Source organism: Ictalurus punctatus, chromosome 19 (assembly GCF_001660625.3).
Source record: "Ictalurus punctatus breed USDA103 chromosome 19, Coco_2.0, whole genome shotgun sequence".
Classification (NCBI taxonomy): domain Eukaryota; kingdom Metazoa; phylum Chordata; class Actinopteri; order Siluriformes; family Ictaluridae; genus Ictalurus; species Ictalurus punctatus.
In genome coordinates, this window is record NC_030434.2 from 15,229,411 (window position 1) to 15,243,588 (window position 14,178).

Here is a 14,178-nt window from a genome sequence, read left to right on the forward strand (position 1 = left end):
ACATAAGTAATAAGTACACCCCTTGGAAATAGTTTTGTTTCTTTGTTTGTTTGTTTTTTAAAATATATTTGGACAAGAAAATATTTGATCCTCTTTGTAAACAGTGCCTATTAATAAAGTTTACACACTCTATTTGACATTTTGTAGTAATTTTCATAATTTAAATTAACAAAAAACAGACTGGAAAAAAAACACATGGAAAAAGTAAATACGTCACTACATTTATCACACCTTCGCATCCATAAATCTTGAATCAGGTGTTCACGACTGTGTGCCAGTGATCAGTACCTGCTTGGGAGAGCAGGTGGAACCTGTCTGATTTATACTTCTCTCATATCTAGTGTCTGGTGTTCCCTTTGTTATTGAGGTGTGTGGTGTCATCATGCCAGGATCAAAAGATGCAGGCTATCTGACGGTACCTCGAATAGTGAAGGCTACAGCAGGGGGAAGAGCTTTCTCTTATAGAGCCCCACAGTTATGGAACAGTCTTCCAATTAGTGTTCGGGACTCAGACACAGTCTCAGTGTTTAAGTCTAAGCTTAAAACGTATTTGTTTACTCAAGCCTACCCCGACTAGATTCTGTTCTACTTTCTCCCTCTCTCCTTTCGCCGAGCCCCACACGAATTTATGGAGATACTAGAGATCCAGATCCTTTCTGCCTCTGGATGGAGCTCAAATCTTCTTTAATTCCAGATTGCAGGGACTAGGGCTGCTCCTAACGCCATACAGACTTCATATAAATCCATAATTAACTTTTTCACAATATCTGTTGTTACCCAGATGAGGATGGGTTCCCTTCTGAGTCAGGTTCCTCTCAAGGTTTCTTCCTCTTAAAACATCTTAGGGAGTTTTTCCTTGCCACTGTCGCTACTCAGTGGCTTGCTCAGTTGGGATAAATTCACACCTTTAATATCTGTATACCGTGTTGATATTTCTGTAAAGCTGCTTTGAGACAATGTCTACTGTAAAAAGCGCTATACAAATAAAATTGAATTGAATTGAATTGAATTAAAGAGTTATATAAGGCCTTCAGAAAAAATGGTTGTGGATGCCTAGGAGTCTGGCAAGGGAATTAAAAAGATCTCCAAATTATTTGAAATGCATCATTCCACTGTAAGAAAAATGCTTTACAATGGTGCAGACTTCCAACGACTGCCAACTAGTCCAGGACTGTCCGTCCCAGCAAATTCAGCTCAAGAGCAGACCTTCTGATGCACAAAGAAGTCTCCAAGAACCTCAAATTTTCATCATAGGATCTGCTAGTTAGCCTTGTGCATGCTTCTACAATCAGAAAGATTTTGCACAAATTTGACCTGCATGGGAGGTGTGCCAAGAAAAAGCCTGTGCAACACTACGGTTTGCCAATGAGTATATAGGCAAAGATCAGGCCTTTTGGAATAATGTGCTCTGGACAGACGAATCAAAGATAGAGTTGTTTGGCCACAGTAACAGCAGATATGTTGGTACAGACCAAAGACAGCTTTTCAGGAGAAGCACCTCATACCAACTGGGAAGCACGTTTGTGGAAATGTTATGGATTGGGATTGCTTTGCCGCCTCAGGGACTGGACAACTTTCATTCATCTATGAACTCTGAGTGCTTGAAGATAATGTGAGGCCGTCTGTCCAAAGGTTGAAGTTGAACTAAACGTGGACCTTTCAACAGGATAATGATCCTAAGCACACTAGCAAATCCACCAAGGAATGGCTCAAAAAGAAGAAACGGAGGGTTATGGAATGGCCTAGTCAAAGCCCGGATTTTAAATCCCATTGAAATGTTGTGGGGGGATTTGAAATGGGCAGTACATGCAAGAAAACCCTCAAACATCTTGCAACTGAAAGAATATTGCATGGAAGAGTGGTCAAAAATCCCAGCAAGCCACTTGTGGACAATTATGCAGAACACCTACAAGAAGTTACCTCTGCTAAAGGGACAATACTAGCTTCTGAGGCCAAGGGTGTACTTACTTTTTCCACAGAAGAACATCACATCTATTGATATTTCTGTCTAATAAATGACTGAAAAATCTTTATTTTAAAAAACCTTATTAATAGGCACTGTTTCAAAGATGATCAAATGTTTGCTTGTCCAAATATGTCAAAAAAAGCCAACAATTTCCATGGGGTGTACTTATTTTTTTCACATGACTGTTCATGGTAATATTATTAATGAATTATGCACATTATTATATCATGAATTTATTCTTTTAACCTTACTTAATTCACAATTAATTCACCTTTCTTTGTAATTTGTCTTCAGATTTTGGCCTTTTCAGGTTATGCTGCTAAATAATATTTATTTTGGTACGAGTCAAAATAACAACAATAAGTCAACATAACCTCTGCCTCTGAGAAACTTTCTTTTTTTTTCTTTTCTTTCACCATTTTGTCCTTTGTACTTTCTGTTTTCGGTGTACTTTACCTTTTCTGGCTTGGGAGTCGCTAAATTAAAAATGAGCTGTGTAATGATCACGCTTTGCACTTTATAGGGGATTGGCATTCATCAACATACACATATGAGTATGAAGAAAATCATTATTAGTTTGCTTTGGCCTGCGAAAATGTTTACACCAAACTTCATTATAAGCTATATAAATATGACCCATTTATTTTAGACTGCTTCTTCTGGCTTTGACAAACTCAGACAGAGACTGAATCCAAACAGGCATACCGGTCATAATGAGTATGAAATTTGTCAGATAAGAATTGTTCCAAAGTGCATAAAGAAAAAAAATAGTACTGGCTTGAATAAGCTTTTTTACATAACAGATGTTTACAGATAGTCCACAGGACACAATAAAAACAGAATTTACACAAATGAACCAGGTCAAAAGTTTACATACGTTTGATTTGTAATACTGTGTGTCGTTACCTGGATGATCACGGACTGTTTTTATGTTCTGTGATAGTTGTTCTTGAGTCCCTTGTTTGTCCTGAGCAGTTAAACTGCCCACTGTTCTTCAGAAAAATCCTCCAGGTCCTGCACATTCTTTACTTTTCCAGCATCTTCTGCATATTTGACCCCTTTCTCACAGCGGATATATGATGCTGAGATCCATCTTTTCACACTGAGGACGACTGAGGGACTCGTACACAACTATTACAAAAGGTGCAAACATTCACTGATGCTCAAGAAGGCAACACGATACATTAAGAACTGGGGGGCGGGGGCTGTTAAACGTTTGAACAGGATGATCGGTGTAAATTGTTATTTTGTTTAAAGATAGTATTTTTTCATTTAATATTGCCCTTCAGAATCCCCATAAAATGCTTACATACTTCCGAGATGACAAAATAATAACAATTTACAATTTATGCTGCCATCTGGTGGTGTAAGCGAAACGTTTATTTGTTAACATGTTTTTTTTTTTTTGTAAAAAATAAATAAAATAAAATAAAAAATAAAAAAGGTAAGAAAAAAGGCATTAAGTCTATTGCAGCCCATTAAATGGTGAAAAAGAAATATTGAATATTCTGGTCAGTAAAATCAGTATGTCCATGCTTATTCTGGTGTCTCGTGATTCAACTACAGCTCTTCATAGCGCCTATGTATAGTGATCGGTAACTGATAGAAACACAAAATTGATATTATTATGCTGCAATAAATGTATTAATGTAGCTTGTTATTAGAAAGTGAGTGCACCGGTCCTAAAAGACACAAACATAACAGGAACCTTATGAAAACCAACCAGGTTTGTATCAGTATAGTAGCAGGAATGGTTCAGAGAAATGTTCGCCTATCATTTGGGAAACATTCTCAAAACCAGCCTGGATTAGTGTAATGCGCTATAAAACACAAATATATTTCAGTAAAGAAAGCTCTCATGGAAAACACTGTTCTGAGAATATTTTGTGAACCAGTAATTGTTAGCTGGGTTATTTGCACCCCTGGCCTTAAGGTTTAGTAACAATATTCTGTTATATGTCTTAGGATCACACAAAAGAGAGTCAAGGACAATCCTGAGCCATATTCCACCATATAGGCTATGTTTTCCACATCAAGTGATTGCAATATACTGTTTTAAAAATATTCCTTGCTGAATATGAGAGTAGCCACAGGCACGGAATAAACTAAATAAATAATGCAAAGTAAATAAATAATATTTGGAGAGGAGGGCTGGTCAGACTCAGCTGCGTTTTTTTTTCCATGTATAACAAACAGTGTGTAGAATGAGATCAGATAAGGCAAGAGGACACAGTCCCGCCCTATAATCAACGGCACTCTTGCTCATTTCCCAGAGTGTCCGAGACTCAGCCTTCTTTGTGGTGAATAAGAACAGAACATCTACATTACCAAAGAAGGCCTTCAGAGAAAATCTCTCCTCAAAGTAGTATTCTGGCTGATTGAAGTTGCAGATGAACAAACTGGGGACTGAACGAGGGGCTGAAATGACCATGTCTTCCAAAACAGCCATGTAAAAATGAATGAATGAATGAATGAATGAATCAAATCAATCCATAACAAAACTGACTTGGAGTAAGCGAGAGCGTTTTCTTCAGTTGAAGAAACTTAATTTTCTTTGTATTTCATATAATACACATTGGTAGTAAGACTAACGAACAGATTTTGGAACACTTTCAGGACCTTCTGACCTTCCCACACTATTCATCTTAATGCTGCATATTCCACTTATAACAGATAAGCCATATACAACCACATAAATGTAGTAACAAAGATGGGAAGAATAACAGTAAAAGAAAGAGAGAAAAACACAAAGAAAGTTTATAGTTGTTTATTGATCAAACTCAGCCAGAAAAACAATACACATGAACTACAGGAAAAATGACTCTCAAACAAATTCTGTGCAAAATAAGACATGAACCATTTATCACAGACTAGAAAGTGCCTCAGTACAATAAAGTATCATATTGACTCCAGTGGCGAGCAGTTGTTTGAGTTTATGTATGCAAGCATTTAACATAAACCATTCCTATTGCATTTTCACTCAAATAAAAGGCAACAAAACACCAAATCATCAGTGAGATTTGAAATGAGGCCAGGATGATGCTTTAATATTTCGATCAACACTTTTGATTATCCAACATGTAGCAGTACAAAGTGGAAAGTGTTCCTTCATTAGTGAAGCTGCTGTTGCTTACTGCTGTGTTTAGTGTCTAATATCCCTTACATGCCCTCATATAGTAAAATATCATTTCTTACACTAAAAAGAACAATTCACTTTAAATAGTTATTAATGACTGAACTAGAGTACTGCAATCCCTTTGGCTCATTCACAACTAAACTAAAACTCTGTTTTCCAAAGCCATTAGTTGTGCATTTATGAATTCATATCAGAGTCCGTCCCCCCCCCGATCAGTAGGTGTGAGTCCATATAATCTGTATGTTTTTTTTTTTTATTAAAAAAAAAAAAACAAACCGTTGTCACTGGTCAGAATTAGGCACCTTGCTTTCTGAAACAGAATACATTCAGTTATTCAAACTTTGGCTTTGACCAGCTACAGCACTAACATGTTAATATCATTGAGGCAAAATTTAAGGCCTAACATTTGATAGAATATATGAGCTCTGTTGCCTAGATAATACAAAAAATATGGATGATTTTTTTTATGCATTGACAAAACTCCACTGATGAAAACACTGCCAATATGTCCTCCCTGCTATTCTACTCTATTCTAACCCATGTAGGGTTAAAGTTGTTAATCCCAAGATGCAAAAATGAATTAACAAAAAGGCAGGAAAAAACATGTAATCTTATCAACACTGAACATAGTCATCCTGTGTTAAAATTGCAGCTGTTAAACACTACAGAAAAGGGTGACTGCAGCAGGGTAGTGTTCTGTTCCTATTAACCCTCATGACCTCATACTTTACACCAAGTGTGGAAGAGACAGCCACGATCTCAAAGTGAAGATCAGGACAAAAGGCAACGGTAGGACAAGGTTTTTAAATTCTTGCTTTGTCTTTACTTTAGTGTCTGCTGCAGCCGGCTTACGTGAGGCCCGAGATTGTTGAACATCGTCTGAGGGTCGAATTTAAACCTTGAAAAGATGAACAAAAGCCCTAAGTGGAATTTCACTACATACAGCAGAGACAATTACACCAGAAATACAAAAACAAATGCATGTGATGCTATCCTTCATCTACAGGACAAAAGGGCTGATTTATAAGGAGTATGAAACTGATATGAAACTTAAATTTTAATAGAATATGGTTTTCGCAGGAAGAATTTGGGACCGACCCGTTAGACCGTGTTCTCCATCACCAACATAATAATCAAAACACCAGTTCAGGGAATATCTTTTGGAAGAACGCGCAGTTCCACAGACTTTCAGAATCAATTCCAAAGTGCAACGAAGCTGTTCTGGCGGCACAATACTAAGACACTGTCGGTTTTCTCTTTATAATTTGTGACCCATTTGTAGCGGTCAGTTATTGGCCTAAAAATAGAACAGGGTCAACCACAGTTCCCAGGACCTTATCCAGCCCAACACTGCCTCCCACGTTCCCTCGAAATGAAAACAAAACTACAGGCCACACTTCTTTTACAGTATAATTACATAACTTTTACATTCCAATATGTTCATTATGTAAATATATGAAACTGAATTAATTTCCTTAGTAAAGCAGTAACTGGTTGAACACGACTCAGTTTAATGACTTGGAAGACAGATTTAAAAGCATAGAGCATGTGCCTGTGTAATGCAGGGATAGTATTATTCATATTCTCAAAGTAATACTCAGTATACACGCAATAATCCAATTCAAATGTATATAGCACTTTTAATAATGGACATTGACACAAAGCAGCTTTAAAGAGATCTGGATAGAGATTTTGATTTATCCCTAAAGAACAAGCCTGAGATGATGGGAAGAAATCACACCAGTTCAGCTGAACATTATAGATATTATATTATATTATATTATATTATATTATACATTAAACATCTTTTTTTTTTTTTTATTTCAGTAGTTTTAAGTTTATACTATCCAGGTGAAGTTATTCGCTGTATAGTGAATGCGCCTTGCGCATAATTTTTAGCAAGTACAAATTATTGGGCTGTCCAAGTAAGACCTTCCACAATCATATTTAGGGTATCTGTGTGGTTTAAAATCGAGTTTTTCAGACAGGAGAAACAAGTCGGGTGTCAGTGAGCAGTAACAGGTGTCCTATACTGAACCTTATTGGCATGTATTGTTTATTTATTTATTTTAAATCTAATGTGTAATATTTTACTGGAATCCTCAGTAGTTTATGTTGCATGATGTGACTTGTTTAAGAAGCACTTTAGGTGTGGATCTTTCTTTGTAATAGAAGGAAGTCAATGAATTATGCATTCTCGATATAATAATACAACCATACAAACCAGGTAGATCTGAAAGTAATTACATTACCAATGACTTGACTGGAGATGTAATCGTTAATGTTTAAGAAGTAAAATCAGGAAGGATTATATTCTCGCAGTATCTACTGTTAATGGTCAGGCATACAGAGTAAAGCTCATCATCGAGAAGAATGCATAGGCACATCACAAAACAATCATTTCAAAAAGAGCAGGTTCTAATTTAGGATTAACAAAAAAAAAACCTGTTTGAGGATGAGATTTTTTTTTACGACAGGCCAATGGTTTAAAAGCAGAGTAACTGAGACTGCCCTGACATTTCCTAATTAATACCTTCAGCTTCAATGGTTGTCACATGATCTTAACCAGTTCCATGACGTCAAGAGTGTGAATCACACGGATATAAACTGCAGCGAATTTGCCAGCACCGAGTAAAACTAATGAACTCCTCTCTAAAATTCATGAACTCCTCATTAATTATGAAGAATATGTTTCATGTGTTAGTGAGGTTTAGAAGCACTAACCGTGAATCGTAGACCCCAGGTGTCCTGCAGGACTGTCCTGAACATGACTGGAGCATCATCAGCCGATGATTCATTTTCTCCAGAACTTCCTGATCGATGCTTTTGGCAATGTTTGTGAGCTGGAAGGGGTCTGCTGTCAGGTTATACACTTCCACAAACACCTACACGTCACAGAGACAGCAAGATGTGAGTACTGGCTGTGGAAGAGTATGTTTAACAATACACATGTTCTATTCACCATTTAGCAAATTGTTTTTTATTTATTTCATTTTATACTCCTGTGAAATGTACTTTAAGCACACAGTTAGTTAGTTATGGAGTTATCACTGATCTAAACAACATTTCGAGAAATAGACAAAGCCCCAGCTTTATTATTAGGAATTGCTCTCACCGTGTGTGAGTGCAAGAGAGAGAGAGCACAGTACAAATGGATGGAATATAACAGTGAATTAGGCCATAGAAACAAACAGGTTTAAAAAAAAAAAAAAAAAAAAAAAAAAAAAAAAAAAAAAAAAAAAAAAAAAAAAAAAAAAGGGGGTTCTCTCATATTATCTAAAAAAAAAATATGCTTAGCACACACAGCTTCTATCAATCATGTTTATATTATAAAACAACTTGAAATGGAGAACGTAACCAGGATCCATTACATGGCAATACCGCAGATCAGTTTTTCCTTATCTTCGAAATTATATGATTATGTCAGAGACACGTCTAAAAACTAAACTGCATCTTTAAATGGATTAACAAAAATCAACAAAAAAAACCCCATAAAGGTTCAGACAAATAATGAAGCATCAGCAAAAGGTCTGTTAATTGCTGTTTACCTCATTATCATCAAACTCGCAGTACTGCAGGTTGGTAGTCTGGGAGACCGTACGAACGCATGCATATGTATTGTTATATGCATCTTCACATACACAGTCAGGAAAACACTCCTAAATGAAGAAGATACACTACTGTAATTGAGAATGCTGGTTTTGGTCTCTGCATATACACACACCCACTCGTGTACACAAACCCACCCAAACGGGTACACACCCACATCGAGACACGTATAAAAAACACACACACACACACACACACACACCCATGTGTGTCTCCCACACACACACACCCACCCACCCATATGTAGCCCCCACACATACACCCCCTTACCGAGACTCCTGGGCCCAGGCTAGGACAAGCTGGATCAGAGACATTGTGTCCTTCTCCCTCATACTCCACCAGAAAATCAGTCCTCCATGTTGTGCTGTTCTCCTTCCCAATCTGAGGCACATTCAGAAAGAGATCACACACACACACACACACACACACACACACACACACACACACACACTTTTGAACTGACAAAAAAGTAAAACCAAGGAAACTGCTCTGCTCTGTGTGTGTTTCTTGTAATTAAATGTGTCCATTGCTACTTACCATAACAGGCAGAAAGGACATCCCATCCATCTGGGTCTTATTGACATCATACCCTGCCATGTCCAGGATAGTTGGGCCCAAATCTATATTAGCTACAAGTAACTAATGAGGAAAAAAATTTTATTCAACATGTCATTACATGAAATATATAGTATCACATGACTGAAATTATTTACTATGCTTTCTAAAAGCTTGTGTGGCTTACTGGACTGGTCTGATTGGGCTTGATGTTTGGTCCTCGCACTAGCAGAGGCACTCTGATGTCAAACTCATAAAGCTGACGCTTATCCATAGGGAGAGAAAACTGGCCTGAGAGAGAGATAGAGCATGCAAAAGAGAGAGAGAGAGAGAGAGAGAGAGAGAGAGAGAGAGAGAGAGAGAGAGAGAGAGAGAGAGAGAGAGAGAGAGAGCAAACATTACAGAAGGACAAAAATGGATAGTGACAAATACACTCGTTTAGGATTTTTGTTCTGATGTACCAGTATGGTAGCCATTGTCAGAGGTGAATAAGATATACGTGTTCTCTAGGTCTCCTCGGGCTTCCAGTTTCTTCACCACCTTCTCCACCAGGTCGTCCACAGACAATAGAGTACGCCACCTGGTGGAGGCGTACAACCACCATAAGAATGCATTTAAAATCCAGAAATGTGTCACAGTTAAATGCAGAACATCCAACACATACCGTTTTCTGTAAGCATCGTCAAGGAATTGCACTGAGGAGTTTGCCATTGGATTCTTTGCCTGTCGAATTAGCCAGTGCTTATCCTAGAAGAAGAAATGAATGGAGCAAACATATGGGTGTATATATATTTAAAAAAAACAAAACAAAAAAAAACAAACAAAAAAAAAAAAAAAAAAAAAAAAAAAAACACATGCAAAGCATGCATAATAAAAATTAAAAACAGCTACAGTACAAAAGGTTTATACTCTAACACGTCTATAGCTTAATGAGGAGCTGCACATTGAATCTCACTGTATTTGTACAATGACAATAAAAGGTATTTATATTCATATACCCTTCAGACAAAATAACAACACATTTACAGTGTTAGGTTTCATATTCATCAGATTCCTTCACCACAAACTCAAATCAAATGAAAAATGGCATATGCCAAGATATTAAAATCTCAAAAACATGTCAGTGTAAAAGTTTCCAACCCCACTTCTGAATGCGACAAATATTCTCCATGAACATGCAGGCCCTCTGCCTTTATACCTGCCTCCAACAGCATTTTCTCCCGACATCCATGTTATAACCCTACCAAATATAATGTGTGGTCTAGAGAACAAGAGTTTAAGGACTAAATTTCAATTACATCAAAACATTGTTCTGTGTATTCTGCTTCATGTTTTCCATTTGTAGTCTTACTTCAGGATAAACATTTTTAATTTTATTCCCCCCCACCCCTATACCCTCAGAGAAATCAAGCTGAAACAGAAGACTACCATCTCCTTAAAAACACCCATTACTATGGAGGACCCAAATTTTGCATATATACACCATGCAATATACCTTGCTATGGGTGTTAAAACTGGGATCTCTTGGGGCTTTGATGTTGGAAAACTGGCCCTCATATTGAGGAGCAGCTGTCCAGGGAGAGTGAGGAGCTGGTGTAGACACCATCATGAAAAATGGCTTGTAGTTAGACTTGTACTGGAGAAAGTCTAGTGATATGTTGGCCTAAGACAGTGAAAGGGATAGAACTCTGTTATTAAGATGAATTAACGTTAAATATAAAGGCACGTATTTAAGTTTAATTCATCTTATTCATGAAATTGTGATGTGTTTGGGATATGGAGGAGCACTGCTCACCAGAACATCAGTAAGATAGTCCTCAGAATAATTCTCTCCATGCCTCTGTGCTTTACCATTTACTGATAACGTGTAGTTGTAGTATTTTGAGTTTCTCTCCTGTGAAACATCAGCAGAGAGAAATGGTCCGAGATGTAAAGCTCAAGAAGATTGTAATTCCACTATTGTTACAAAATAAGTGTACACAGATTTGACATTTCTTCAATACTTGGCTAATCATTTTTTCAGCAAGAACCTATAACATTTTTCACAGACACAGGTGGCTGATAACCACAAGAGGCTAATCCTTCAGGCAGTAGAAGCACTACAGCTCTCTCAAATCTGTTTATGGCACTGTTCTAAAACAGAAAGTTTAAGTAATGTACAACACTTCTTTCTAAAATAAGATTTTCTCAGTGTTGAAGGCAAACATTGATCTACCCCTCCCATTTCCTCCCACTTTCAACGATGTCAAAGACAGAGCTACTGTACTCAAATACCTAAAGATAAAGACTCAAGATTTACAAGCAGAGTTTAATCCTGCCAACAATGCAGTGGTGTTACATACTCAAAGCTGTGAAGGTAAATTGTGCGTGCTTTGATATAAAATGCTCAAAAACATTCATGATGCACTGTGGGCTTGTCATTGGGACATTTGCATTTCCTTACCAGTGCAAACCAGTAGTCCCAGCCTGGGGGAACATACTCCACTCCTCCAGCCTGTCTGTTACCATACTAAAACATAAACACTGAGTTACAGTCAGAGCTTACAACAGTTTACTCTACATATGGATTGTTGTATCAAATGTACTTCTATGGAACACATACATACTTAATGTGCATATTAATATACAGTGTAAAGAGTAAAACACAACAGGAGAGGTGTTATAAGACAATCATCAATGTTGGGTGATGTGATGACAGTAACGCTCTACAACACCACATCCCAAAAGTGCTTAATTCCTCTTTAGCCACCACCAACAATTTTGTATGAAGTGATGCATGATGGTGAAGCAAACTGATGTAGCAGATAGTTAAAAACAGAAAGGCCACCTCATTCATGTACTTCCCAGCGAAGAAGGTCTGGTAGTAGCCATATTTCTGCAGCAGGACTGGGAAAGCATAAGGCTCCTGGCTCTTCTGCCAGGCAGGACTGCTGCAGTTGCCTTCCAGCGTGTTGTTGATCACACGGTGGTTGTGTGGGTATTTGCCAGTCAGTATGGTTGCTCTGCTCGGACAGCACAGGGGACTGGCAACAAACTGATGAAGACAGATAACGTTCGGCAGTTTAACGTCCATGTCATGTTGCTCCCTGAGTAATGTAAGGTTTCTGTGCTTTTTACATTGGCATATACTACTTATACACAGATGAATAATTAGAAATGGGTTAATTTATCAGCTGATGATCAAGTTGCAAAGCTGGGAGCAATCAGGAGAGCTATTTTAAACAATTCAGATCAAATTATTACAACTATTGTGGCTGTGGCTCAGGTGGTAGAGCAGGTTGTCGGTTCGATTCCCAGCAACACACTGAACCCCAAGTTGGTCTCGATGGCAAGCTAGTGCCTTTTGCATGGCAGCTCTGCTACCACTGGTGTGTGTGTGTGTGTGTGTGTGTGTGTGTGTGTGTGTGTGAGTGTGAGAGTGTGAGAGAGGGAATGAGAACCAGTGTAAAGCACTTTGTAGAACTGCTAAGGTTAAAAAAAGCTCTATACAAGTGCAGACCATTTACCATTCTGCAAGTTCTGCATGATTTTACCCCATAACATGAAAACATCCAGACTGAAGTCAGTCATTCTCACACACACACACACACACACATACATACAGTGTTTGTAAAGGTTATTCCAGCATCCCCAACCAACTTCCTTGTTTTGTTTAAGGGAATCTGCGAACATAAAGAGGAAGAAAAACAAGATGACGCAAGCTCCAACGGCTTTTCGCATGGAAATTAGTGAAGGATAATCACCAGAAACTTACCATGCCGCCGATGGAGATGTCCAAGTCATCAGTGAGAATCAACACGATGTTTGGTCTGTGGGAGGTTTTGGCCATCACAGCCAGGCTGCTGAACAGCACAGCGACCCAAATAAAAGTGAACTGAGATGTTGTGTGGAGGCATAATCGAATAATCGAGGCCATGTTTACTGCCAAACCAAAAACACAAAGCTATTCACACACAAAAATACTTTATTAAACAAAAAACAAAGTGAAACCGCACTAAGAAAACGCTTCCACTGCAGGTACTACTTAAAAATCCTTCAGCTTTCACTGCATCTCAACTGGCTTCTTTTCCCTATTGAAGTACACTAGTGAGGCCATGAAATAAATGATTACTACACCCTACGTAGTGCACTAGATTACCAATGAGAAGCCGTTTAGCGCTCTTAAGGTAACGTCCCCGTTTCACAGTCACGTGCTCTTAAGAACCGGAAGCTCCGGTCAGCTGATGACTGCTGTGCGCGCGCTGCGCATTTGTCTCAAACCCGCCCACCTGTAACGCGACTGCTTAATGTGACAAGATGTGATTGGTCAGTGTCCAATGCCCGTCAGAGTTCTTATTACCGATTGGTCAGTATGTAACGCCAGTAGAAAATAACCCCAAAACAATCACGCCTGTTTTTTTTTTTTTTAAAAGGGTTCATAGACAAAATAAAACACAATACCACAGTAAAGATGTAATATATATAGTACATATTATGTACATAATATATAGAGTTAATATAGTTCACAAACAAAAAAGTAATATGTTTTAAGAAACAAGTGTTGCCATTTACAAAAGTTTCACTTACTAAAGGGGTCTACAGAAGGTACATAAGGCAAATAATTGTGGCTGAAAGGGTTCATCTGACAAAAAAAAGTTTTGGAACCCCCAGTTTAAACTAAAGTTAGACTACACTACATGTTTGATTAAAAAAATATTAGCCAAATATTACATTAAACAGGCAAATATTTCTTATTAGAGGCTGTTTTATCATTCTTATTCTTCTTCTTCTTCCTCCTCTTATTATTGTCATATAACCTTCCATTTTGCAACGACCATACTCTTGAATACATTTCACTGCATTAGCTAGCCTATAGCCCAAACTTTCCGTTAAGTAATTTATCCAGGTTTTTCTACATTTGTATACAACCCTA

At 37.8% G+C, this 14,178-nt stretch overlaps 1 protein-coding gene across 2 annotated transcripts; it reads right to left on the reverse strand.

Annotated features, from left to right (window-relative positions):
- Nucleotides 1-4,717: 4,717 nt before the first annotated feature.
- Nucleotides 4,718-13,435, reverse strand: gnsa (glucosamine (N-acetyl)-6-sulfatase a). Of its 2 annotated transcripts, XM_017494577.3 has the most exons (14): nt 13,021-13,432; nt 12,869-12,928; nt 12,094-12,300; nt 11,710-11,775; nt 11,062-11,160; nt 10,762-10,929; nt 9,931-10,013; nt 9,728-9,846; nt 9,454-9,557; nt 9,249-9,350; nt 8,982-9,092; nt 8,651-8,761; nt 7,827-7,987; nt 4,718-6,000 (listed from the first exon to the last, which is right to left on the reverse strand). In XM_017494577.3, exons 1-14 carry the CDS (start codon nt 13,180-13,182, stop codon nt 5,925-5,927), a joined length of 1,629 nt encoding a protein of 542 aa, XP_017350066.1. In that variant the 5' UTR covers nt 13,183-13,432; the 3' UTR covers nt 4,718-5,924. The 2 variants fall into 2 exon arrangements, with proteins under 2 accessions (XP_017350066.1, XP_053544167.1); XM_053688192.1 differs by lacking the exons at nt 10,762-10,929; nt 11,062-11,160 and having other exon boundaries at nt 13,021-13,435.
- Between the last annotated feature and the right edge of the window lie 743 nt (nt 13,436-14,178).